The 26,094-nt window shown below is 34.9% G+C and overlaps 1 protein-coding gene across 2 annotated transcripts in view; it reads left to right on the top strand.

Moving 5' to 3' along the window:
- Window positions 1–26,094, top strand: part of KIDINS220 (kinase D-interacting substrate 220kDa) — an 87,066-nt gene that overhangs the window by 20,958 nt on the left and 40,014 nt on the right. Inside the window, exons 9-21 of one of the 2 annotated variants that reach the window (XM_014956814.1) lie at window positions 1,133–1,231; window positions 4,183–4,281; window positions 5,157–5,255; window positions 6,453–6,630; window positions 7,156–7,320; window positions 8,732–8,911; window positions 9,292–9,457; window positions 10,299–10,450; window positions 11,376–11,665; window positions 12,721–12,861; window positions 13,506–13,749; window positions 13,918–14,006; window positions 14,985–15,129. In XM_014956814.1, coding sequence (XP_014812300.1) covers window positions 1,133–1,231; window positions 4,183–4,281; window positions 5,157–5,255; window positions 6,453–6,630; window positions 7,156–7,320; window positions 8,732–8,911; window positions 9,292–9,457; window positions 10,299–10,450; window positions 11,376–11,665; window positions 12,721–12,861; window positions 13,506–13,749; window positions 13,918–14,006; window positions 14,985–15,129 — 2,047 coding nt within the window. Of the gene's footprint in view, window positions 1–1,132; window positions 1,232–4,182; window positions 4,282–5,156; window positions 5,256–6,452; window positions 6,631–7,155; window positions 7,321–8,731; window positions 8,912–9,291; window positions 9,458–10,298; window positions 10,451–11,375; window positions 11,666–12,720; window positions 12,862–13,505; window positions 13,750–13,917; window positions 14,007–14,984; window positions 15,130–15,433; window positions 15,549–16,489; window positions 16,668–17,700; window positions 17,866–19,277; window positions 19,458–19,837; window positions 20,004–20,844; window positions 20,997–21,921; window positions 22,212–23,266; window positions 23,408–24,051; window positions 24,296–24,463; window positions 24,553–25,530; window positions 25,676–26,094 lie in introns of those variants that run through there. The other variant, XM_014956813.1, reaches the window with a different exon arrangement.

The raw sequence follows: 26,094 nt of genomic DNA, 5'->3' as shown, positions 1-26,094 counted from the left end.
GCCTCATAATTTTAAAAGGATTTTTGGATGTATTTTCCTGTATTTCAAGTGTCAACTTAGTGCTTTTCTTAGGTGGTTATGTACTGAGCTGGTGTGGCATGCCACAACAAATTTGATCTCAGGCACATATCAAAGCATAACTTAAAATTCTTATGTAGATACATTGCAGTCTCCCTTCCCATTCTTTCTGTTACAAAATTCTACAACTGTCTGCATTCCTGTGCTTTTAGGAAGGATAAATTACAGCTTTCAGTCCAGCTGACTCTATTCCAAAAATATGTCAAAAAATGGGTGGCCTTAGTTTCAGATAGAGTAGGTTTTCATTAGGAAAATTTTTTGGTTTGCAGCCAGGAATATAACGACTGTGACTCATAGGGGATCTACTACTGCTCTGAGCTTTCTAACTGGATTCCACACCTGTGATACATATTTTTCCTGTTTCATCATTAAAAATTTACTAGATAATTTCAGGATTTCATTTTCTGAAGTTCTGACGTATCCTCAAGTGTGTTAAAATCAGAATCCTTAAGCAGACTTGTAACTTTTTTACTTATACAACCCCCTTTATCACAGTAAAATATTTATTTCTTTTGATAAATTTGAGATAAAATCAGCCTTTTGCTTCTTTTCTTTATAACAGCATAGTGTATATAAACAGGATAGCAGTCAAATCTGCACAAAAAAAAGAGATAAAATTCTTTAAAATTCTTGAAGAACTCTTGTCAGCTGTGAAACATCTAAAGGAGACAGCCAACATTCTTGTCTGATTGTGAAGAGGTTATTATTGTGAGTGGTTGGTCTTCCTAGGAACATAGAGAACAGTTGGATTTTTTTCATATTCCTCATTAATTTGTGCTGTTCTTTTTTAGGATAGTGGTTTAAGCTGGACCTATTTTTGGAGTGTTTGTTTTGCCATAAATATATGATGTTTCATCTCCTTGCAAAAAAATAAAAAAAGAGTCCAGAATTTTTTCTTCTATATACCTGTTTTTATTGTATCTTTAAAATGAGTGCAGATTTCTTAATGTAAACAGGCATAATGTATATTTTGAGGCTATAACTTATTCTGTGTGCATTTCTTGTTGCTAAACATTATTAATTTGTCTTCAATATTCTTTCACAATTTTTCTAGAGTGGAGATACGGTGCTGATTGGGGCTGTTAGAGGAGGTCATGTTGAGATTGTGAGGGCCCTGCTTCATAAATATGCTGATATAGATATCAGAGGTCAGGTAAGTACAACAATGTAAATGTCAGAGTAGTTTGAATGCCAAACAATTATACTGTGTGTCTAAAAACAGGTCTTTATAAACTTGCTCCGTCTACTCTGTAGGAAACTCAGATTCCCATCAAACATTAAAAATACATCAAGTTGCTGTGCAGTTTTTAAGATAGAAGACAAGTGTAATTGTAATGACTTGTTAACCAACATTTTTTTCAGTTAATTTATATAATGGTTGAAAAGCAGAAGATGTAAATTGAACTTACTACTTCTGCACTACTGAACAAATGTAAAATAATTAGGTACTTAAAGCCCCCTTTATTGCTATTTTAATAATTAATATTTTAAATGTAACATCGATATATTAAAATCCACTATACCTTAGATTATATCTGTTGTCAGTGCAGTTCTGTCACTATGCTTGGTTGGTTGTTGTCTCTTTCAGTAATTTCCTTTTTCACATTAAGCAGTGTTGTCAGTGATTTCCATGTTTTCTGCCTACCCCTTTTGTTTTTTGTATGTTGATTAAGGTATTGGTTTTATTCTTCCACTGAGAGCTCTCTTACTCAGCACGGTACTTGTTTTTATCGTTACATTCAACTTCCTTTCTTTTGCTTGAAGCTATTCAGATCACTCTGCTTGCAGGCACATATGTTCTGCCAAGTTTGAACACAAAACTAACTAGTCACTGGGAGCTGCAAGGATTCAGTGCCTACTGTTGATGCAGACAGAGCCTCTTTGAGAAGCCAAGAAGCTGTTAGTTTGGAGAAGTAGTAGTGTTTGGATCTCTTCTTCTAACCTGCTATTGGAAACTGGGAATTGTGTGTCTCAGTTCCTTGCTGACAGGGGTCTGAGAATCTGGAACTTTTCAATGTCTGGATGTGACCAAGACAATACAGAAGCAGCAAGAGGACCCAGCCTCCTCAGGGTCGGGGAAGCTTGTGAGTTCTGGTGGTGGGAGGCTGGTGATACGGCCATTTGCAGGGCTTCATCTAAAGAATGCATTTGTGGCCCTGTTGACACAGCAGCAGTGAGAACCACCAGGGGAACATTCTGGCTGTGTGCTTCAGATCTCCAGATTAGGACCAGCAGTATCAGAATCATTGATGAGTGCTAGTGTTTAGCAACCCTCCTGCTGCTGGACCCCGCAGCACCTGTCTGCCAGGCAGACCTCTTCTGGGGAGATTTGCTGTGTGCCCAAATTTGGGGGAAGCTTGTGAGTTCTGGTGGTGGGAGGCTGGTGATACGGCCATTTGCAGGGCTTCATCTGAAGAATGCATTTGTGGCCCTGTTGACACAGCAGCAGTGAGAACCACCAGGGGAACATTCTGGCTGTGTGCTTCAGATCTCCAGATTAGGACCAGCAGTATCAGAATCAGTGATGAGTGCTAGTGTTTAGCAACCCTCCTGCTGCTGGACCCTGCAGCACCTGTCTGCCAGGCAGTAGTCTTCTGGGGAGATTTGCTGTGTGCCCAAATTCATGATGTTCTGGAAAGCTTGCTGAGTCTTGTCCAGCCTTCCTGCAGCCTTGCTGCTCATTCATTCATATGGACACTAGTCAGGGAAGACCTTGAGCAGGTAAAACAGGACTACAGGGCTCTGGGAGGGAGTGTTGGGGCAGTGAGGGGCTCATGTGGTGTCCTCAGCCCTTCTGGTAAGAGGGAAGGGCCCAGCTGGAAGCACGTGGCAGACCAGTGCCTGGCTATGCAGCTGATGTTGCTAGTAAGCTTCCTTGGGCTGGTATTTGTTAGAAGCCACACCAGTGCCTGGCTATGCAGCTGATGTTGCTAGTGAGGAGTCAGCTTCCTTGGGCTGGTGTCCTGTTGGAAGCTATCTGACTGAACATGAAGCCCAGGTGAGCAGAGAGGAGAGAAATCTTACTGATCAGGCCTGTGAAACTCTCCAGAAAGGCTTTAAACTCATTTTGCTGTGAAGCCCATGAGTGGGAGAGGAAGAGCTGCAAATGAGAGAAGCAAACAAGGGAGAAGGCTGCAAGGGGGACTTTGACATTCCTGCTTAGAAGCTGGTGCATGTTCAGAGGCTTTTCTTAAATGCCTTCACACAAATACGCCCAAATGTGCATCAGATGGAAAGAGTTGTGGTGCAGTTGCTTGGCTATGAAAGGTGCAGGTGTGGAGACTTCCTGGCATAGCACACATTGGCAGGGAAAAAAGAAAAATAAAAAAATGACACAAGCAGATTTGCAATTACCAACCATTCCCCCTGTTTCAGTGATGCAGTGATGGCTGATCTGCATTCTGGTACTCTGTGTTGACTTTATCTACTCTTATAGCTTTCCAGCTTGCATAGCCTGTTTTTTAGGCCAGCAAAACCAGTTCAACAGTTTTATTAGGTTATACTGTAAAATTAAGAATAAAATGGAAATTTTTTTTAGGGCCTGGAAGCACCAGCAAAACCAGTTCAACAGTTTTATTAGGCTATACTGTAAAATTGAGAATAAAATGGAAATTGTTTTTAAAGGCCTGGAAGCGGTTAGCACTTCAGTGTTCTAAAAGGAGAGAAATATTTTTTCTTTTTCTTTTTTCTTTTTTTAAAAAAATACAGCTGCAGAGAAACATCAGTTCCGCAATAGGGGTAAAGATGACAACACTCTGGGAAAAAGTTGTTTTATTGCATTAGAAAACTTGGGTATTTGAGTTAGGACCGAATACTCGTATGTATTTCAAGACAGGCTGAATCTCCTCGGATTGTTAAAGCTCTTAATGTATTTTACACAGGTTTTTAAAATAGATTTGTGTTTTGTAGCCAGATTTCCACTTGTGCTCCAAAATTCTACTGGTGTGCCAGTTAGATTTGGTAGCGTTTCCCTTTAAGCTGTGGTAAAATTTGCTGTACTATGTGCTGTTTTCAGTGTAGTGCTTGTACTTTGTATACATAGTTTTTGAAATTGATCCAACTGAATGAAAGTACTGTTAACATTTAATATTCTCTTTTTTGCAGGATAATAAAACTGCTTTATATTGGGCAGTTGAGAAAGGAAATGCTACAATGGTGAGGGATATCTTGCAATGCAACCCTGATACTGAAACATGTACAAAGGTAATGATTAGAATTTTAATTTAATCACTTTAACATCTCTACTTTTCTTAACCCCTATGTGATGTTAAGACCATAATAACAAATTGAGTTTTTGTGAAGTGTTGGTGACTTGCATGCTGAAAACAAAAATAAATAAATAAAGATTTTTTTTCTGACATGCAGAATTTATTTTCAGTGACAATAATGTCCAATAACAAATTGAGTTTTTGTGAAGTGTTGGTAACTTGCATGCTGAAAATAAAAATAAATAAATAAATATTTTTTTCTGAAATGCAGGATTTCTTTTCAGTGACGGTAATGTCCCCTTTGATAAGTATCACCTACTACTAAAAGTCATTAGCAGGGAAGGTGTGGATACTTTACGTCCGCACCATCGACATACCCAGCAATAGGGAGTAGAGAGTAGATGTTACTGGAAACTGAGGAAAAGAGGTTTCTGATATTACTAAGCATAAAAGTTCTGACTGCTGTTTATTGCATGCGCAGGAGTGAAAAAACCAGAGGAAGTAGTATGTACAGCAGAGAATTCCCTCTCCCAGAGTCTCTTTTCAAACCAGAGGAAGTAGTATGTACAGCAGAGAATTACCTCTTCCATGAGTCTCTTTTCAAGTATCTTGTATTATATCTGAATCTTGTCTTTGTTTGACCCTGTTATTAACAGAAATGTGTTTTGTTCTGTGGTGCTAACCAGTCTAGAATACAGGGTCTGTGATAATTTTTCAATAACGTATGTGCTGAACTGTTGTTACTTGCACAGTAACGTATTTAAATAAAAAATCATCTTAAAAGTTTGGGATTTGTTACGCTATCACTAGTTTTTGCTTGGTTTTGGGTATAGAGAAGATCTGTTTATTAGGCCTGCTTTTCCCTTTTAGGATGGAGAAACACCACTTATAAAGGCAACCAAGATGAGAAATATTGAAATAGTAGAACTTCTTCTGGATAAAGGAGCTAAGGTCTCTGCTGTAGACAAGGTAAAGAATATTTGTTTACTTCAGTATTTTTAATCATTTTGGTTTTGAAGCAGATTTTTGTAGTGAGCTGTCAAGGCTACTACAGAAATAGAGCTTTGCATATGCTGTTCAGTATTTTTAATCATTTTGGTTTTGAAGTGGAATTTTGTAGTGAGCTGTCAGGGCTACTACAGAAATAGAGCTTAGGCAACCAAGATGAGAAATATTGAAATAGTAGAACTTCTTCTGGATAAAGGAGCTAAGGTCTCTGCTGTAGACAAGGTAAAGAATATTTGTTTACTTCAGTATTTTTAATCATTTTGGTTTTGAAGCAGATTTTTGTAGTGAGCTGTCAAGGCTACTACAGAAATAGAGCTTTGCATATGCTGCTTAATTAAATTGACCATAATACTTAAATACTCAGTCTCCCATATGTTTAATAATTAAATAGATAAGAATACTTAAATGTAAATTAATTCCCACCACTGATACATCAAATACATCTCAGGTCAGGAATAAAAATTTCACTTAAGTTCACTTCATTTTTATTTCACAACAAAAATCAGAATACTAATTCTTAATACATTTGAAAAAGAGCATAGAGAATGGTTGTTATTTGTCAGTGATACTTGTTTTTGACTAATAAATGTTGAATTAAGCAATGCCAAGGACAAATACAACGGTTTGTTGCTGTCCTTTTACCATTAACTACTTTGACTGTAAACCTTTTAAATACAGGAACATTTATTTGATAGATTTTTACCCTCTTAGTATTATCTTTATGGCAAATAAGTAATAATGTTGATTTGATGTAATGAGGAAGCTTTTACTGGAAAGTTTTTTGGAGAATTCTGAACAAACCATGAAGTAATTCTAAGAAGGAGCATCTCTTGTTCCAAACCAGTCTCTGAATGCTTGTTTCTAAATAGACACTACAGTTTTCATGAACCTTAAGATATTGTTATAAACGTTTACGAAAGAAGATAGTGCCTTATATTTAGCATTTTAAGAACTGACACTTCTCATGTCTTTCCTGAAACTTTTAAAATACTTTTTCAAGAGGGAAAGAAATGCTTGCTGTAAGGTGTTAATGGTGTTGAGAATACCTTAAGATGTATTTCAAGTAAATAATGCATCTGAAACAATGTGGAACATATGGTCTGTTCATACTCTTAGGAATTCATGTTAGGTATTAGTGTTTTATTCATTTAATTGCAGAAAGGAGATACTCCACTTCATATTGCCATTCGTGGAAGGAGCCGTAAACTCGCAGAATTACTCTTAAGAAATCCAAAAGATGGTAGATTGCTTTATAGACCCAACAAAACAGGAGAAACACCTTACAATATTGACTGTAGCCACCAGAAGAGTATTTTAACACAGATATTTGGAGCCAGTAAGTATAAGTATTTAATTTTATATTTTTTTTAATCACTTGTATATTGAGAATCAAGTTTATGCAATTCTGTATTGAAAAGAAGTTTAGTTTTTTTAATATTGCAGTTAATGGGAGAGCTTTTTAAAAAATCAGTTAGCAAAAAGTTCATCATTCTAAAAGCCTAACAGAGGTCAAATGTACCTTTTATTTTGGAGTTTTGACATTGGATACGGTGTGACTTCTCTTGACCTTTTTGTTTTTACTTAAATGTTGCTTGTGTAGGAATTATTTTCTTCAACTTACTGTGATATGGGATTTTGTTTGAGTCTCTTATGGTAAGCTGTAATGATTTTGATAAATCATCCACATAAATGTTACCTAATTAAAATTCCTTTGAGCAAGAATGTACTAATAATAACAGCTATTATGTGGGAGGAGTATATATACAATATAGGTAAACCTGTCATGATTTCATGTGTGAAAATTGCCATATTGAATAGATTTCTTAAAGTAAAGTTCCATAATGTAGTGTTTGTGTTACAGGACACTTATCTCCCACGGAATCCGATGGCGACATGCTGGGTTACGATCTGTACAGCAGCGCTTTGGCTGATATTCTGAGTGAACCAACCATGCAGCCTCCTATCTGTGTAGGCTTATATGCACAGTGGGGAAGTGGAAAATCTTTTCTGCTCAAGAAACTGGAAGGTAAAACTTGATTTAGGTTGTGGTTTGTTTTTTTTTTGTAGGTTGAAATCTAATCATGAAGAGCATCACATGGGAGCTGTCAGTTTTTGTGACAGCTCTTGGTCCATTTAATATTGTATCCAGTCTGTGTTTCTGTGATGATAGGAGTTAAATTTTAGTTTGATCACTTCATCCAAAGGTTGCTTTGTTCATTTTTACAATGTCAAGACAGTCTCTTAAGTGTTGCTGTCTGTTGTCCACTGGGTTTCCTGAGGCAGTGAATCGACCCTGTAGGTACTGCTGAAAATATGGCTGCTGAAATATGCCTTGCTAGAGGGTGTTTGTGTGTCAAATTGAGTTCAGGCTTCTTTTGCTGCAGGATTTATTTATTGTGCCTTCTGTGTGTCTTTTTTTTTTTTTTAATAAGAACAAATTCCAGACTATTAATATTGTTTCTCTAAAGTATATTTTCTCTGCATCTAGTTTTCTTCCCCTTTCCCTTTATTTACTTTGAGCTTTTTGAGCTTTCTGAAATGACAGAGGAAAGCAAATGCAGTGTATGAAGAGAGTGGAAATAGGCATCTTATTTACAGTTTTGTTTTTTTCAAACAAAGGATGTTTTTCTGAGATGTCAGTATAATTCAAAATACTTTTATTAATCTTGATGTTTCTTACTTTCTGTCATTTCTGTATTTTTAAAAGCTTCTATATTAGTCAAATAGTCTATATTTGACTAATGCAGACTAATGGGATCTCTGGGTTCATTTCGTTCACCTCATGCTCCATGTCATAAACAAAAAAGTGTTGTACATATTTGACTGTGATGTTTATTGTTGATGGGCTCTTATATTTTTAAAACACTTCTTCGGTATTTTCTTCCTGTTCCTCATTCATCTTTTTATTCTGGATTGTGTATTTGATGTTTCTTATTCAATAGATCCTAAATAAGTTTCTTTAGGAATTCCTGTTTTAGTAAATATGAATCAACAAATGGAAATAAATACTGAAGCCTTTATATGGTATTGTTGTATCTGGCTACTTGAGGAATGTGGTCCAGATTTCAGTGATGGAGGTTTTGGCGGTCGGGGTGGGGGGTGAGTTGTTTTGGGTTTTTTGACAGATAAGATGGATTTATTTTTCTTGGTGTCATAAAACATGTTTTAAACTTTTGAAGGACAGCAGATGGCATGGCTTTTAATTAATATGCCTTTAAAAGTATAAAACCTGGAGCAAACAGTGCAAGTTTTATTATTTAAATGGTTTCATTCATTGCGTTGATGAAAACTTAAGGTTTTTTTTATCAATAATAAGGAAAAGTTATATAGTCTAGTGAAAAAGTGTTTCTTTTCAAAGATGACCATTATAATGTTGTCTTTGCTTTCTGTTCTAGAATAACTTAACGTGTTAATGTGTCTTTGTCTTTTTGTTTTAGATGAAATGAAGACTTTTGCAGGACAGCAGATCGAACCTCTGTTTCAGTTCTCCTGGCTTATTGTGTTCCTCACGCTTTTGCTGTGTGGAGGTTTGGGTTTATTGCTTGCTTTCACAGTGGATGCAAAGCTTGGAATAGCAGTGTCTCTCAGCTTATTAGCAGTTCTCTACATTTTCTTTAGTAAGTCTTATTTTATATTAAATTTTTGAAGGTTTTTATCTGTTTTTGAAATTCATTTTGGAATTCAGTATTGATTTGTAGACGTGCTCTGTGGTTCAGAAAAAATGCTAAAAGTTTTTGCAGAAAACAGGACCTCTTTAGACTCTTTCCTTGTGTTTTGCATGCAATTTGTGAACAGGCATTCTTGAAAACAAAGTAGTATTTTGTATATTAACTTCATTATTTTACTTAACACTGTCATTTTTAGCCATAACTGTTAAAAATTCAACTCCTTTTACACAACTTCATGCCTTACTTGTTCAAACTTCATGGTTCTTTCAGTTGTGAACATTGACTAAAATATAGCCATAACATCTTTTCTTTAATTTTTAATATCATAGCTGTAATTTACTTTGGTGGCCGAAGAGAAGGTGAGAGCTGGAACTGGGCCTGGGTGCTAAGTGCAAGACTGGCAAGACACATTGGATATTTAGAGTTACTTCTCAAACTCATGTTTGTGAACCCCCCAGAATTACCAGAGCAAACCACTAAAGCTTTACCTGTCAGGTTAGTTATTTGTTTAGTCTTCAATTAATAATTCAGGTTCACTGTGTGTATTAATGTGCTTGTTTATCTTCCTATGAAAAGCTGTTGAGATTTCTGTTTGAAAAATGGTAGCCCTAGGGGATCACATAGTTAAATTTTTCATTGTGAAGAATATAGTAGTGTTTTCAAAAAAGCCTCTCCGCCAAAGTCAGTGAAAGTTACTGCTTTTTAGTTTTAGGGGGTTTGACTATCTTACAAAAATTTGTAGAAGACAAAGTAAGAATTTAGTTTTCTGGTGCAGCTTACTGTGTATGATGTTAATACTTTAAGTAGAGCATCAGACTGCTCAAAGCTTCTAGTTTACCTGAAAGGAAGGAAATTTATGCTGTGTATTTTATAGTTTTGTTTACTCTTATTGTTTAGAAACTTGTGTTTTAGCCTCGTGGTGCTTTTATGCAATCTTGCTCTGGTGTTTTGTTTTGTTCTTTTTAATCCTCCATAAATATTTGCAAATAGTTTGGAATGCAATTTTAGAAACACTTGTCAATATTATGTTTTGCATCATAAAGATATTTTTATGCTTTTACTGCCATCTGAAGTACCATTAGTGATGTCATTTTCATGTTCTTAAGAAGTCAAGTTTTGGAATAGGAAGTGGGGCTAGAAGAGACTGATAACAGGAGAAGAAATAAATACTTCAATGCCATATAGAGTTTAAAAAAAAAAGTATTTAAGTATTTTACATTTTGTGCCACTTGAAAAGACTTTTAGCTCCAGAGGTGCAGGAAGATTTTTGGTTTGGTTGCCAGAAAATACCTAGAGCTTTCTGAAGTATACAAAATACATGGTTTTTCTCTTTCAGATTTTTATTTACAGACTACAATAGACTGTCCAGTGTAGGTGGAGAAACGTCACTGGCGGAGATGATTGCTACCCTCTCTGATGCGTGTGAAAGGGAATTTGGTTTCTTAGCAACAAGGCTATTTCGAGTTTTCAAGACAGAAGATACACAAGGTTTTTATTACCTGAATGACATTTCCGATTATTCCATTTCAATGCACCGTTATCAGGGTTCTGTTTTCCACATTATAAGCTCTTTTTAGAAACTTGTTGTAGCCATGCAGAAATTCATACAGAAGGGGAAACTCTTTGGGGAGAAAAATGCCCTGATTTCTTTGCTTGATTTTATTAATATAATATATTCTGTGAATTTCTGTTCTTTGTTATCAACAAACGTGTACAGAAGATGTGAATCTTCTAGATGTGCACATCACTCGGTGTGTCCAGATCCTCAAGGCAGAGGCTGCTGCTTTGGAAAAAAAAAGCTATTTCTTTGATTGCTATTTTAGCTGTCCTAACTTCCAGCTGCAATATTTCTTTGTCTCTTCCTTGTCAATCCAGTTGAAGTCAGGAGGCCCTTGTGATCTGTCCAAACCTTCCACACTGAGTCCTCCCTTGTTTGTGTATGTTTTAGCACATAAGAAATGATAGTTTCAGGCTGTAGCTGGCAATTTTGATTTAGTTCTCCAATGGCACCATTACTATTAGATAGTATAAGTGTCATGTTTCTGTTCAAACCCAAGTAGTTACCATACTGTTTTCCTAAGATTTACGTATATAAATACAGTTTACTTAGAGATGTCACAAAAGGGATGATACAACTGATAGGAAAATCTGTTTATAAAGATCATTTCCATCCAGTGTGGATTTCTTGAAACAATGGAAATAAACTGAAGATTAAAGGAGTGTCTCCACTTCATAATTTCCAAGAATTTTGGCAAATTTAGATATTTTTTTTTCTCATATGTGACTGGATGGTAACACTGCAGTAACCTTTTGTGCAAGCTAATGTTTTATGAGAAGTATAAAGTTAATAGATTTTGTACTCACCTGAAATTATGTTTTACATTGATTTTAACAGCAAATACTTGTTTCCTAGGTAAAAAGAAATGGAAGAAAACTTGCTGTCTCCCCTCCTTTGTGATTTTCCTGTTCATACTGTCTTGTGTTGTTTCTGCAATTGCGCTGCTGGCCATTTTTAATGTGGAACCAGCCAACATGACAGTGAACGTTATTCTCATCTCAGTTACCTGTGTTGTTGGTTTGGCCTTTATCTTGAACTGTCGCACATGGTGGCAAGTGATGGATTCAGTTTTGAATTCTCAAAGAAAACGTCTTCACAATGCTGCCTCCAAGCTCCACAAGTTGAAAAGTGAGGGGTTCATGAAGGTAAGCATTTATAGGAATTGGCTGTTAAAAGATTAGAAACAAAACCCCAAACCTGTAGCCTTTGCAAGATGGGGCACCATTTATTGAATCAGGCCAAGTCTCACAATATTAGAATGAAAGTTGGTGAGTTTTTACTAAAGGGAATATTTCTGTTTCACTGGTAATTAATGCTTAGTGTATGAGATCTGTCTTCCCAAACAGGAATGTTAAATTTGGATTAAGTTTTCAGTTTCTTACTTTGTTTTTGGGAGGATGGAAAACAGTTGTTCTAACGATCAGTATTTAGTAAAAGCTTACTTTAGATCATAAAATTAGAAAGAATAACCTTTAAAATACTCTAAAGGTGAAAAAACAAGCCTAGCTTTGGTTGTCTGCAAGGCCTCTTTACTAAGAAGGGAATGATAGCACTGAAAGAACATTCTAGAACAGTTCATGTAGTTCATGAGAAATAGTAGAAAATACTATTGTTTTGCTGGATTGTATTTAAACTGATAAAAAAAGTGCCCATCAGACTGTCACTGAATATCCGATGTGCTCCTATCTGGAAATAAATTTTAGCATCATGATGGTTAACTCCATAGATTGGGGCTGATACATCGCATAACAATGTTTTGTGTAAATATTTTTGTAGCACAGAAGACCTTATCAGTGTATTGCTACTGTGGTTCTTGCCAGTTGTTTTTTGATTGGTATTTATGGTGCAAAGCAATTTTTGAGGATTAGCTGAAGCTACAAAATACTTTTTTTGTTTACTCTTGAAATACTGGTTTACAGTGCATAAATATTACTTTTTAAATAACATTGTAATAGAATTTAAATAAGAATAATCTGTTACATTAAAATGGAATATGTGGTTCTGCTGTATGGTTTTGTGCTAATAGGAAATTTTTGGAAGTGACGTGTTAGGACTTTGGGTATTTAGAAATGTTTATTTTTGTTATCTTCCTGAAGTATTTTTGGGACAGGTAGCAATCTGCAAAAGGAATTATATGCATTTTTGTGAATTTTAAGTATTACGGCGATGTCTTTTCCTTTTTTGCTCTTCTTTTTTATAGGTTTTGAAATGTGAAGTGGAACTAATGGCCAAAATGGCAAAAACCATTGACAGCTTCACTCAGAACCAGACAAGGCTTGTTGTCATTATTGATGGATTGGATGCTTGTGAACAGGACAAAGTTTTACAGATGCTTGATACGGTGAGTTGGACCGTTTCATAGAGGTGATCTCTGGATTATCTGGATGAACTGTTCCGTAGATGAGCTCAGACACATACAGTTATTGTGTATTTTCTGTAGAAAGAAGGCATATATACAGAATCTGTCTTGTAGTCTTCTAACGTTTGTGTACATTGGCATAATTGCAGTACTAGGAGTGATGGGTTTTAGAAGCTGAAATTTAAATCCCAAAAGGGACTGTACATGTTAATACTTGTGACAAGTTTTGAATTAATCAGATGTAAATTAATGAAAAGTAATACCCTGTTGAAACAAACTTAAAATGTTTGAGAGTTTTTCATACTTACTTTTGAAGTACTTTAGATGAAAAATACTTAAATGCTAAATATTTGGGAGGGAGCTAGGACGTTACTGCATGGTACCTTCTTGGTGATGACTTCCACTGTAACGACTACAGCTAATTTTTCAAGTGTGCTTATTTCTAATTGTGGGTAAGTTCTAAACTCTATCTCGTATTGAAGAAACTGATATCTCTACACATTTCTTTCCCTCTGAAGTTTGTAGCTCAAACAGAATAAATATAAAAAGTTGAGTTAAAAATTTAAACGATCCACAATTACTATTGATTGTTATTAACAAGTTGTACTGTCTACTTTTCTTTACAGGTGCGAGTCTTGTTTTCAAAAGGCCCATTTATTGCTATTTTTGCAAGTGACCCACACATTATTATAAAGGCTATTAACCAGAATCTCAACAGTGTTCTACGTGATTCAAACATAAATGGACATGATTACATGCGGAACATAGTCCATTTGCCTGTTTTTCTGAATAGCCGAGGACTTAGTAATGCCAAAAAACTGATGGTAGCTTCGACAACTAATGGGGATATTCCTTATGCAGATAGTGCAGGTAAGGTTATACAGGAGAATGATACGAAAGTTACAAATCCAATGTTCCAAAAATTTAATTTTTGGAACAATCTATTTAAATAATAGGCAGATCAATAGTGTTATTTTATAGATCACTCAAATGTATATGAGTGGAGAAAATACCTGCCTTTTGTTTTCCTTTCCACAGGATTGCATGAAGAGGTTGACAGGAGAGTTTCTCAGAACAGTCTTGGAGACATGACCAAGCTTGGTAGCAAAACTGCTCTCAATAGGCGGGTGAGAAAGCTTTTTAGAGTAAATAGAGATACTGGTAATACCTTTTTTGTATTCTAGTCTTTTCGTATTTTCTTTCACATTTTTAATGAAGTCAACATGGAAGATTTATCAGACCATTCTTGTGGCATTAATATAAATGATCCATCTAGGAAAGGTACTTTCTTAAATCAGTAGACTGATGCTCTGTCAAAAGGGAAAAAGTTTCCTTTGTCACCAAAGTGTTCTTTTCCATAAATACTTAAATTCAGCTCTCTGTGAATGCTGAGATGATAGAGGATACTGGCAATAGCTATGATCTATGTATGTGTGCATATTTTGGTTTTTTGTGCATATGCCCAGTATCACTTTACCAGAGGATCTTGTAATGAGGGGCAGTAATTGAGCAATCAAGGAATTTAGATTATTAGAGTACTAGACATTTACTGCAGTGTGTCCACCACGCTTTCTTTCCTGCACTCTGTTTTTCCATCTTTCATAGAATCATAAAGTGGTTGAATAAAAGTTATCTAGGATGTTGTCAGACTTTCTCTGGGGGGTTTGAGCTGCCATAGGAGGAGACTTGGGAAGTTTTGTGGCAGGAGAACCACTCTTTAATTTCACTTTAATTTTAAAATGTAATTAGTAAATGGATGGCATTAACTGTTTGTAGAGACAGAAGGAAACAAAGATGGCAATGCTGAAATTAGTAACCTTTTTACAAAATATGTCACTGTGTCAGTATTTTGCCCCTTCAGAACTGGCACGGAAGTAAAATGTCTGACTCTTGCCAGTTCTTGGCTTATATAGAAATCATGTTCAACTGTTACACAGCTGAACCAGAATCAAATTCTGTTAATATTTTTATGGTATTTCATGTCAACCTCACAGACATATCTACAGAGGTTCTAACTTTATAATCAAGTAAAACTGAAGTGTTTCAAATACATAAAAGGTTTTGATACCAATTAGTATTCCTTGCTTCCTTTGTATCATTATCAGGATACTTACCGAAGGCGCCAGATGCAGCGCACCATTACCCGCCAGATGTCTTTTGATTTGACCAAGCTGTTGGTTACAGAGGATTGGTTCAGTGATATCAGTCCTCAGACCATGAGAAGATTGCTGAATATTGTTTCAGTGACGGGTAAGTGTGGCACGTTTGTGTATGGTAAACAGTATTGTGTTTTGATTGCTTGTAGTATCTTGTATTATATCTGAATCTTGTCTTTGTTTGACCCTGTTATTAACAGAAATGTGTTTTGTTCTGTGGTGCTAACCAGTCTAGAATACAGGGTCTGTGATAATTTTTCGATAACGTATGTGCTGAACTGTTGTTACTTGCACAGTAACGTATTTAAATAAAAAATCATCTTAAAAGTTTGGGATTTGTTACGCTATCACTAGTTTTTGCTTGGTTTTGGGTATAGAGAAGATCTGTTTATTAGGCCTGCTTTTCCCTTTTAGGATGGAGAAACACCACTTATAAAGGCAACCAAGATGAGAAATATTGAAATAGTAGAACTTCTTCTGGATAAAGGAGCTAAGGTCTCTGCTGTAGACAAGGTAAAGAATATTTGTTTACTTCAGTATTTTTAATCATTTTGGTTTTGAAGCAGATTTTTGTAGTGAGCTGTCAAGGCTACTACAGAAATAGAGCTTTGCATATGCTGCTTAATTAAATTGACCATAATACTTAAATACTTAGTCTCCCATATGTTTAATAATTAAATAGATAAGAATACTTAAATGTAAATGAATTCCCACCACTGATACATCAAATACATCTCAGGTCAGGAATAAAAATTTCACTTAAGTTCACTTCACTTTTATTTCACAACAAAAATCAGAATACTAATTCTTAATATATTTGAAAAAGAACATAGAGAATGGTTGTTATTTGTCACTGATACTTGTTTTTGATTAATAGATGTTGAATTAAGCAATGCCAAGGACAAATACAATTGTTTGTTGCTGTCCTTTTACCATTAACTACTTTGACTGTAAACCTTTTAAATACAGGAACATTTATTTGATAGATTTTTACCCTCTTAGTATTATCTTTATGGCAAATAAGTAATAATGTTGATTTGATGTAATGAGGAAGCTTTTACTGGAAAGTTTTTTGGAGAATTCTGAACAAACCATGAAGTAATTCTAAGAAGGAGCATCTCTTGTTCCAAACCAGTCTCTGAATGCTTGTTTCTAAATAGACACTACAGTTTTCATGAACCTTAAGATATTGTTATAAACGTTTACGAAAGAAGATAGTGCCTTATATTTAGCATTATAAGAACTGAACTGACACTTCTCATGTCTTTCCTGAAACTTTTAAAATGCTTTTTCAAGAGGGAAAGAAATGCTTGCTGTAAGGTGTTAATGGTGTTGAGAATACCTTAAGATGTATTTCAAGTAAATAATGCATCTGAAACAATGTGGAACATATGGTCTGTTCATACTCTTAGGAATTCATGTTAGGTATTAGTGTTTTATTCATTTAATTGCAGAAAGGAGATACTCCACTTCATATTGCCATTCGTGGACGGAGCCGTAAACTCGCAGAATTACTCTTAAGAAATCCAAAAGATGGTAGATTGCTTTATAGACCCAACAAAACAGGAGAAACACCTTACAATATTGACTGTAGCCACCAGAAGAGTATTTTAACACAGATATTTGGAGCCAGTAAGTATAAGTATTTAATTTTATATTTTTTTTAATCACTTGTATATTGAGAATCAAGTTTATGCAATTCTGTATTGAAAAGAAGTTTAGTTTTTTTAATATTGCAGTTAATGAGAGAGCTTTTTAAAAAATCAGTTAGCAAAAAGTTCATCATTCTAAAAGCCTAACAGAGGTCAAATGTACCTTTTATTTTGGAGTTTTGACATTGGATACGGTGTGACTTCTCTTGACCTTTTTGTTTTTACTTAAATGTTGCTTGTGTAGGAATTATTTTCTTCAACTTACTGTGATTTGGGATTTTGTTTGAGTCTCTTATGGTAAGCTGTAATGATTTTGATAAATCATCCACATAAATGTTACCTAATTAAAATTCCTTTGAGCAAGAATGTACTAATAATAACAGCTATTATGTGGGAGGAGTATATATACAATATAGGTAAACCTGTCATGATTTCATGTGTGAAAATTGCCATATTGAATAGATTTCTTAAAGTAAAGTTCCATAATGTGGAGCCAGTAAGTATAAGTATTTAATTTTACAATTTTTTTAAACACTTGTATATTGAGAATCAAGTTTATTCAATTCTGTATTGAAAAAAAAAGTTTAGTTTTTTTAATATTGCAGTTAATGAGAGAGCTTTTTAAAAAATCAGTTAGCAAAAAGTTCATCATTCTAAAAGCCTAACAGAGGTCAAATGTACCTTTTATTTTGGAGTTTTGACATTGGATACGGTGTGACTTCTCTTGACCTTTTTGTTTTTACTTAAATGTTGCTTGTGTAGGAATTATTTTCTTCAACTTACTGTGATTTGGGATTTTGTTTGAGTCTCTTATGGTAAGCTGTAATGATTTTGATAAATCATCCACATAAATGTTACCTAATTAAAATTCCTTTGAACAAGAATGTACAGCTATTATGTGGGAGGAGTATATATACAATATAGGTAAACCTGTCATGATTTCATGTGTGAAAATTGCCATAATGAATAGATTCCTTAAAGTAAAGTTCTGTAATATAGTGTTTGTGTTACAGGACACTTATCTCCCACGGAATCCGATGGCGACATGCTGGGTTACGATCTGTACAGCAGCGCTTTGGCTGATATTCTGAGTGAACCAACCATGCAGCCTCCTATCTGTGTAGGCTTATATGCACAGTGGGGAAGTGGAAAATCTTTTCTGCTCAAGAAACTGGAAGGTAAAACTTGATTTAGGTTGTGGTTTGTTTTTTTTTTGTAGGTTGAAATCTAATCATGAAGAGCATCACATGGGAGCTGTCAGTTTTTGTGACAGCTCTTGGTCCATTTAATATTGTATCCAGTCTGTGTTTCTGTGATGATAGGAGTTAAATTTTAGTTTGATCACTTCATCCAAAGGTTGCTTTGTTCATTTTTACAATGTCAAGACAGTCTCTTAAGTGTTGCTGTCTGTTGTCCACTGGGTTTCCTGAGGCAGTGAATCGACCCTGTAGGTACTGCTGAAAATATGGCTGCTGAAATATGCCTTGCTAGAGGGTGTTTGTGTGTCAAATTGAGTTCAGGCTTCTTTTGCTGCAGGATTTATTTATTGTGCCTTCTGTGTGTCTTTTTTTTTTTTTTTAATAAGAACAAATTCCAGACTATTAATATTGTTTCTCTATAGTATATTTTCTCTGCATCTAGTTTTCTTCCCCTTTCCCTTTATTTACTTTGAGCTTTTTGAGCTTTCTGAAATGACAGAGGAAAGCAAATGCAGTGTATGAAGAGAGTGGAAATAGGCATCTTATTTACAGTTTTGTTTTTTTCAAACAAAGGATGTTTTTCTGAGATGTCAGTATAATTCAAAATACTTTTATTAATCTTGATGTTTCTTACTTTCTGTCATTTCTGTATTTTTAAAAGCTTCTATATTAGTCAAATAGTCTATATTTGACTAATGCAGACTAATGGGATCTCTGGGTTCATTTCGTTCACCTCATGCTCCATGTCATAAACAAAAAAGTGTTGTACATATTTGACTGTGATGTTTATTGTTGATGGGCTCTTATATTTTTAAAACACTTCTTCGGTATTTTCTTCCTGTTCCTCATTCATCTTTTTATTCTGGATTGTGTATTTGATGTTTCTTATTCAATAGATCCTAAATAAGTTTCTTTAGGAATTCCTGTTTTAGTAAATATGAATCAACAAATGGAAATAAATACTGAAGCCTTTATATGGTATTGTTGTATCTGGCTACTTGAGGAATGTGGTCCAGATTTCAGTGATGGAGGTTTTGGCGGTCGGGGTGGGGGGTGAGTTGTTTTGGGTTTTTTGACAGATAAGATGGATTTATTTTTCTTGGTGTCATAAAACATGTTTTAAACTTTTGAAGGACAGCAGATGGCATGGCTTTTAATTAATATGCCTTTAAAAGTATAAAACCTGGAGCAAACAGTGCAAGTTTTATTATTTAAATGGTTTCATTCATTGCGTTGATGAAAACTTAAGGTTTTTTTTATCAATAATAAGGAAAAGTTATATAGTCTAGTGAAAAAGTGTTTCTTTTCAAAGATGACCATTATAATGTTGTCTTTGCTTTCTGTTCTAGAATAACTTAACGTGTTAATGTGTCTTTGTCTTTTTGTTTTAGATGAAATGAAGACTTTTGCAGGACAGCAGATTGAACCTCTGTTTCAGTTCTCCTGGCTTATTGTGTTCCTCACGCTTTTGCTGTGTGGAGGTTTGGGTTTATTGCTTGCTTTCACAGTGGATGCAAAGCTTGGAATAGCAGTGTCTCTCAGCTTATTAGCAGTTCTCTACATTTTCTTTAGTAAGTCTTATTTTATATTAAATTTTTGAAGGTTTTTATCTGTTTTTGAAATTCATTTTGGAATTCAGTATTGATTTGTAGACGTGCTCTGTGGTTCAGAAAAAATGCTAAAAGTTTTTGCAGAAAACAGGACCTCTTTAGACTCTTTCCTTGTGTTTTGCATGCAATTTGTGAACAGGCATTCTTGAAAACAAAGTAGTATTTTGTATATTAACTTCATTATTTTACTTCACACTGTCATTTTTAGCCATAACTGTTAAAAATTCAACTCCTTTTACACAACTTCATGCCTTACTTGTTCAAACTTCATGGTTCTTTCAGTTGTGAACATTAACTAAAATATAGCCATAACATCTTTTCTTTAATTTTTAATATCATAGCTGTAATTTACTTTGGTGGCCGAAGAGAAGGTGAGAGCTGGAACTGGGCCTGGGTGCTAAGTGCAAGACTGGCAAGACACATTGGATATTTAGAGTTACTTCTCAAACTCATGTTTGTGAACCCCCCAGAATTACCAGAGCAAACCACTAAAGCTTTACCTGTCAGGTTAGTTATTTGTTTAGTCTTCAATTAATAATTCAGGTTCACTGTGTGTATTAATGTGCTTGTTTATCTTCCTATGAAAAGCTGTTGAGATTTCTGTTTGAAAAATGGTAGCCCTAGGGGATCACATAGTTAAATTTTTCATTGTGAAGAATATAGTAGTGTTTTCAAAAAAGCCTCTCCGCCAAAGTCAGTGAAAGTTACTGCTTTTTAGTTTTAGGGGGTTTGACTATCTTACAAAAATTTGTAGAAGACAAAGTAAGAATTTAGTTTTCTGGTGCAGCTTACTGTGTATGATGTTAATACTTTAAGTAGAGCATCAGACTGCTCAAAGCTTCTAGTTTACCTGAAAGGAAGGAAATTTATGCTGTGTATTTTATAGTTTTGTTTACTCTTATTGTTTAGAAACTTGTGTTTTAGCCTCGTGGTGCTTTTATGCAATCTTGCTCTGGTGTTTTGTTTTGTTCTTTTTAATCCTCCATAAATATTTGCAAATAGTTTGGAATGCAATTTTAGAAACACTTGTCAATATTATGTTTTGCATCATAAAGATATTTTTATGCTTTTACTGCCATCTGAAGTACCATTAGTGATGTCATTTTCATGTTCTTAAGAAGTCAAGTTTTGGAATAGGAAGTGGGGCTAGAAGAGACTGATAACAGGAGAAGAAATAAATACTTCAATGTCATATAGAGTTTAAAAAAAAAAGTATTTAAGTATTTTACATTTTGTGCCACTTGAAAAGACTTTTAGCTCCAGAGGTGCAGGAAGATTTTTGGTTTGGTTGCCAGAAAATACCTAGAGCTTTCTGAAGTATACAAAATACATGGTTTTTCTCTTTCAGATTTTTATTTACAGACTACAATAGACTGTCCAGTGTAGGTGGAGAAACGTCACTGGCGGAGATGATTGCTACCCTCTCTGATGCGTGTGAAAGGGAATTTGGTTTCTTAGCAACAAGGCTATTTCGAGTTTTCAAGACAGAAGATACACAAGGTTTTTATTACCTGAATGACATTTCCGATTATTCCATTTCAATGCACCGTTATCAGGGTTCTGTTTTCCACATTATAAGCTCTTTTTAGAAACTTGTTGTAGCCATGCAGAAATTCATACAGAAGGGGAAACTCTTTGGGGAGAAAAATGCCCTGATTTCTTTGCTTGATTTTATTAATATAATATATTCTGTGAATTTCTGTTCTTTGTTATCAACAAACGTGTACAGAAGATGTGAATCTTCTAGATGTGCACATCACTCGGTGTGTCCAGATCCTCAAGGCAGAGGCTGCTGCTTTGGAAAAAAAAAGCTATTTCTTTGATTGCTATTTTAGCTGTCCTAACTTCCAGCTGCAATATTTCTTTGTCTCTTCCTTGTCAATCCAGTTGAAGTCAGGAGGCCCTTGTGATCTGTCCAAACCTTCCACACTGAGTCCTCCCTTGTTTGTGTATGTTTTAGCACATAAGAAATGATAGTTTCAGGCTGTAGCTGGCAATTTTGATTTAGTTCTCCAATGGCACCATTACTATTAGATAGTATAAGTGTCATGTTTCTGTTCAAACCCAAGTAGTTACCATACTGTTTTCCTAAGATTTACGTATATAAATACAGTTTACTTAGAGATGTCACAAAAGGGATGATACAACTGATAGGAAAATCTGTTTATAAAGATCATTTCCATCCAGTGTGGATTTCTTGAAACAATGGAAATAAACTGAAGATTAAAGGAGTGTCTCCACTTCATAATTTCCAAGAATTTTGGCAAATTTAGATATTTTTTTTTCTCATATGTGACTGGATGGTAACACTGCAGTAACCTTTTGTGCAAGCTAATGTTTTATGAGAAGTATAAAGTTAATAGATTTTGTACTCACCTGAAATTATGTTTTACATTGATTTTAACAGCAAATACTTGTTTCCTAGGTAAAAAGAAATGGAAGAAAACTTGCTGTCTCCCCTCCTTTGTGATTTTCCTGTTCATACTGTCTTGTGTTGTTTCTGCAATTGCGCTGCTGGCCATTTTTAATGTGGAACCAGCCAACATGACAGTGAACGTTATTCTCATCTCAGTTACCTGTGTTGTTGGTTTGGCCTTTATCTTGAACTGTCGCACATGGTGGCAAGTGATGGATTCAGTTTTGAATTCTCAAAGAAAACGTCTTCACAATGCTGCCTCCAAGCTCCACAAGTTGAAAAGTGAGGGGTTCATGAAGGTAAGCATTTATAGGAATTGGCTGTTAAAAGATTAGAAACAAAACCCCAAACCTGTAGCCTTTGCAAGATGGGGCACCATTTATTGAATCAGGCCAAGTCTCACAATATTAGAATGAAAGTTGGTGAGTTTTTACTAAAGGGAATATTTCTGTTTCACTGGTAATTAATGCTTAGTGTATGAGATCTGTCTTCCCAAACAGGAATGTTAAATTTGGATTAAGTTTTCAGTTTCTTACTTTGTTTTTGGGAGGATGGAAAACAGTTGTTCTAACGATCAGTATTTAGTAAAAGCTTACTTTAGATCATAAAATTAGAAAGAATAACCTTTAAAATACTCTAAAGGTGAAAAAACAAGCCTAGCTTTGGTTGTCTGCAAGGCCTCTTTACTAAGAAGGGAATGATAGCACTGAAAGAACATTCTAGAACAGTTCATGTAGTTCATGAGAAATAGTAGAAAATACTATTGTTTTGCTGGATTGTATTTAAACTGATAAAAAAAGTGCCCATCAGACTGTCACTGAATATCCGATGTGCTCCTATCTGGAAATAAATTTTAGCATCATGATGGTTAACTCCATAGATTGGGGCTGATACATCGCATAACAATGTTTTGTGTAAATATTTTTGTAGCACAGAAGACCTTATCAGTGTATTGCTACTGTGGTTCTTGCCAGTTGTTTTTTGATTGGTATTTATGGTGCAAAGCAATTTTTGAGGATTAGCTGAAGCTACAAAATACTTTTTTTGTTTACTCTTGAAATACTGGTTTACAGTGCATAAATATTACTTTTTAAATAACATTGTAATAGAATTTAAATAAGAATAATCTGTTACATTAAAATGGAATATGTGGTTCTGCTGTATGGTTTTGTGCTAATAGGAAATTTTTGGAAGTGACGTGTTAGGACTTTGGGTATTTAGAAATGTTTATTTTTGTTATCTTCCTGAAGTATTTTTGGGACAGGTAGCAATCTGCAAAAGGAATTATATGCATTTTTGTGAATTTTAAGTATTACGGCGATGTCTTTTCCTTTTTTGCTCTTCTTTTTTATAGGTTTTGAAATGTGAAGTGGAACTAATGGCCAAAATGGCAAAAACCATTGACAGCTTCACTCAGAACCAGACAAGGCTTGTTGTCATTATTGATGGATTGGATGCTTGTGAACAGGACAAAGTTTTACAGATGCTTGATACGGTGAGTTGGACCGTTTCATAGAGGTGATCTCTGGATTATCTGGATGAACTGTTCCGTAGATGAGCTCAGACACATACAGTTATTGTGTATTTTCTGTAGAAAGAAGGCATATATACAGAATCTGTCTTGTAGTCTTCTAACGTTTGTGTACATTGGCATAATTGCAGTACTAGGAGTGATGGGTTTTAGAAGCTGAAATTTAAATCCCAAAAGGGACTGTACATGTTAATACTTGTGACAAGTTTTGAATTAATCAGATGTAAATTAATGAAAAGTAATACCCTGTTGAAACAAACTTAAAATGTTTGAGAGTTTTTCATACTTACTTTTGAAGTACTTTAGATGAAAAATACTTAAATGCTAAATATTTGGGAGGGAGCTAGGACGTTACTGCATGGTACCTTCTTGGTGATGACTTCCACTGTAACGACTACAGCTAATTTTTCAAGTGTGCTTATTTCTAATTGTGGGTAAGTTCTAAACTCTATCTCGTATTGAAGAAACTGATATCTCTACACATTTCTTTCCCTCTGAAGTTTGTAGCTCAAACAGAATAAATATAAAAAGTTGAGTTAAAAATTTAAACGATCCACAATTACTATTGATTGTTATTAACAAGTTGTACTGTCTACTTTTCTTTACAGGTGCGAGTCTTGTTTTCAAAAGGCCCATTTATTGCTATTTTTGCAAGTGACCCACACATTATTATAAAGGCTATTAACCAGAATCTCAACAGTGTTCTACGTGATTCAAACATAAATGGACATGATTACATGCGGAACATAGTCCATTTGCCTGTTTTTCTGAATAGCCGAGGACTTAGTAATGCCAAAAAACTGATGGTAGCTTCGACAACTAATGGGGATATTCCTTATGCAGATAGTGCAGGTAAGGTTATACAGGAGAATGATACGAAAGTTACAAATCCAATGTTCCAAAAATTTAATTTTTGGAACAATCTATTTAAATAATAGGCAGATCAATAGTGTTATTTTATAGATCACTCAAATGTATATGAGTGGAGAAAATACCTGCCTTTTGTTTTCCTTTCCACAGGATTGCATGAAGAGGTTGACAGGAGAGTTTCTCAGAACAGTCTTGGAGACATGACCAAGCTTGGTAGCAAAACTGCTCTCAATAGGCGGGTGAGAAAGCTTTTTAGAGTAAATAGAGATACTGGTAATACCTTTTTTGTATTCTAGTCTTTTCGTATTTTCTTTCACATTTTTAATGAAGTCAACATGGAAGATTTATCAGACCATTCTTGTGGCATTAATATAAATGATCCATCTAGGAAAGGTACTTTCTTAAATCAGTAGACTGATGCTCTGTCAAAAGGGAAAAAGTTTCCTTTGTCACCAAAGTGTTCTTTTCCATAAATACTTAAATTCAGCTCTCTGTGAATGCTGAGATGATAGAGGATACTGGCAATAGCTATGATCTATGTATGTGTGCATATTTTGGTTTTTTGTGCATATGCCCAGTATCACTTTACCAGAGGATCTTGTAATGAGGGGCAGTAATTGAGCAATCAAGGAATTTAGATTATTAGAGTACTAGACATTTACTGCAGTGTGTCCACCACGCTTTCTTTCCTGCACTCTGTTTTTCCATCTTTCATAGAATCATAAAGTGGTTGAATAAAAGTTATCTAGGATGTTGTCAGACTTTCTCTGGGGGGTTTGAGCTGCCATAGGAGGAGACTTGGGAAGTTTTGTGGCAGGAGAACCACTCTTTAATTTCACTTTAATTTTAAAATGTAATTAGTAAATGGATGGCATTAACTGTTTGTAGAGACAGAAGGAAACAAAGATGGCAATGCTGAAATTAGTAACCTTTTTACAAAATATGTCACTGTGTCAGTATTTTGCCCCTTCAGAACTGGCACGGAAGTAAAATGTCTGACTCTTGCCAGTTCTTGGCTTATATAGAAATCATGTTCAACTGTTACACAGCTGAACCAGAATCAAATTCTGTTAATATTTTTATGGTATTTCATGTCAACCTCACAGACATATCTACAGAGGTTCTAACTTTATAATCAAGTAAAACTGAAGTGTTTCAAATACATAAAAGGTTTTGATACCAATTAGTATTCCTTGCTTCCTTTGTATCATTATCAGGATACTTACCGAAGGCGCCAGATGCAGCGCACCATTACCCGCCAGATGTCTTTTGATTTGACCAAGCTGTTGGTTACAGAGGATTGGTTCAGTGATATCAGTCCTCAGACCATGAGAAGATTGCTGAATATTGTTTCAGTGACGGGTAAGTGTGGCACGTTTGTGTATGGTAAACAGTATTGTGTTTTGATTGCTTGTAGTGAACTAAATCTAACAAGTCGGTCCATGTATTGATTTTGAAAATCCTTCTGAAACAAATTCTTTTAGGGTGCAAGCAAAGATTCTAGACTATTCTACATAAATACATTTGTAGTTTCACTGACTTCAGTTGGGAGGCAAATTATTCTAGACGGCATTTTTAAGAAGTTTTAGTTTTTAATTTTTGAAGTGGAATAGTAAAATGCATTTTTCAATTTCTAATACTCTAATGTGAACAAAGCTCATAGTGCTGTTATCTTAACAGGTTGACTGCAAGACAAAACCTGGAAAACGTAAGGGATTCACAGATATGCCAAATGTATTTAAAACTTTAAAATATTTTAGGACTATTTAGTATGCATTAGC

This window comes from Calidris pugnax, unplaced genomic scaffold, assembly GCF_001431845.1.
Source record: "Calidris pugnax isolate Ruff unplaced genomic scaffold, ASM143184v1 scaffold171, whole genome shotgun sequence".
In the NCBI taxonomy this organism is placed as follows: domain Eukaryota; kingdom Metazoa; phylum Chordata; class Aves; order Charadriiformes; family Scolopacidae; genus Calidris; species Calidris pugnax.
This window is presented reverse-complemented; position numbering and strand designations above follow the sequence as displayed.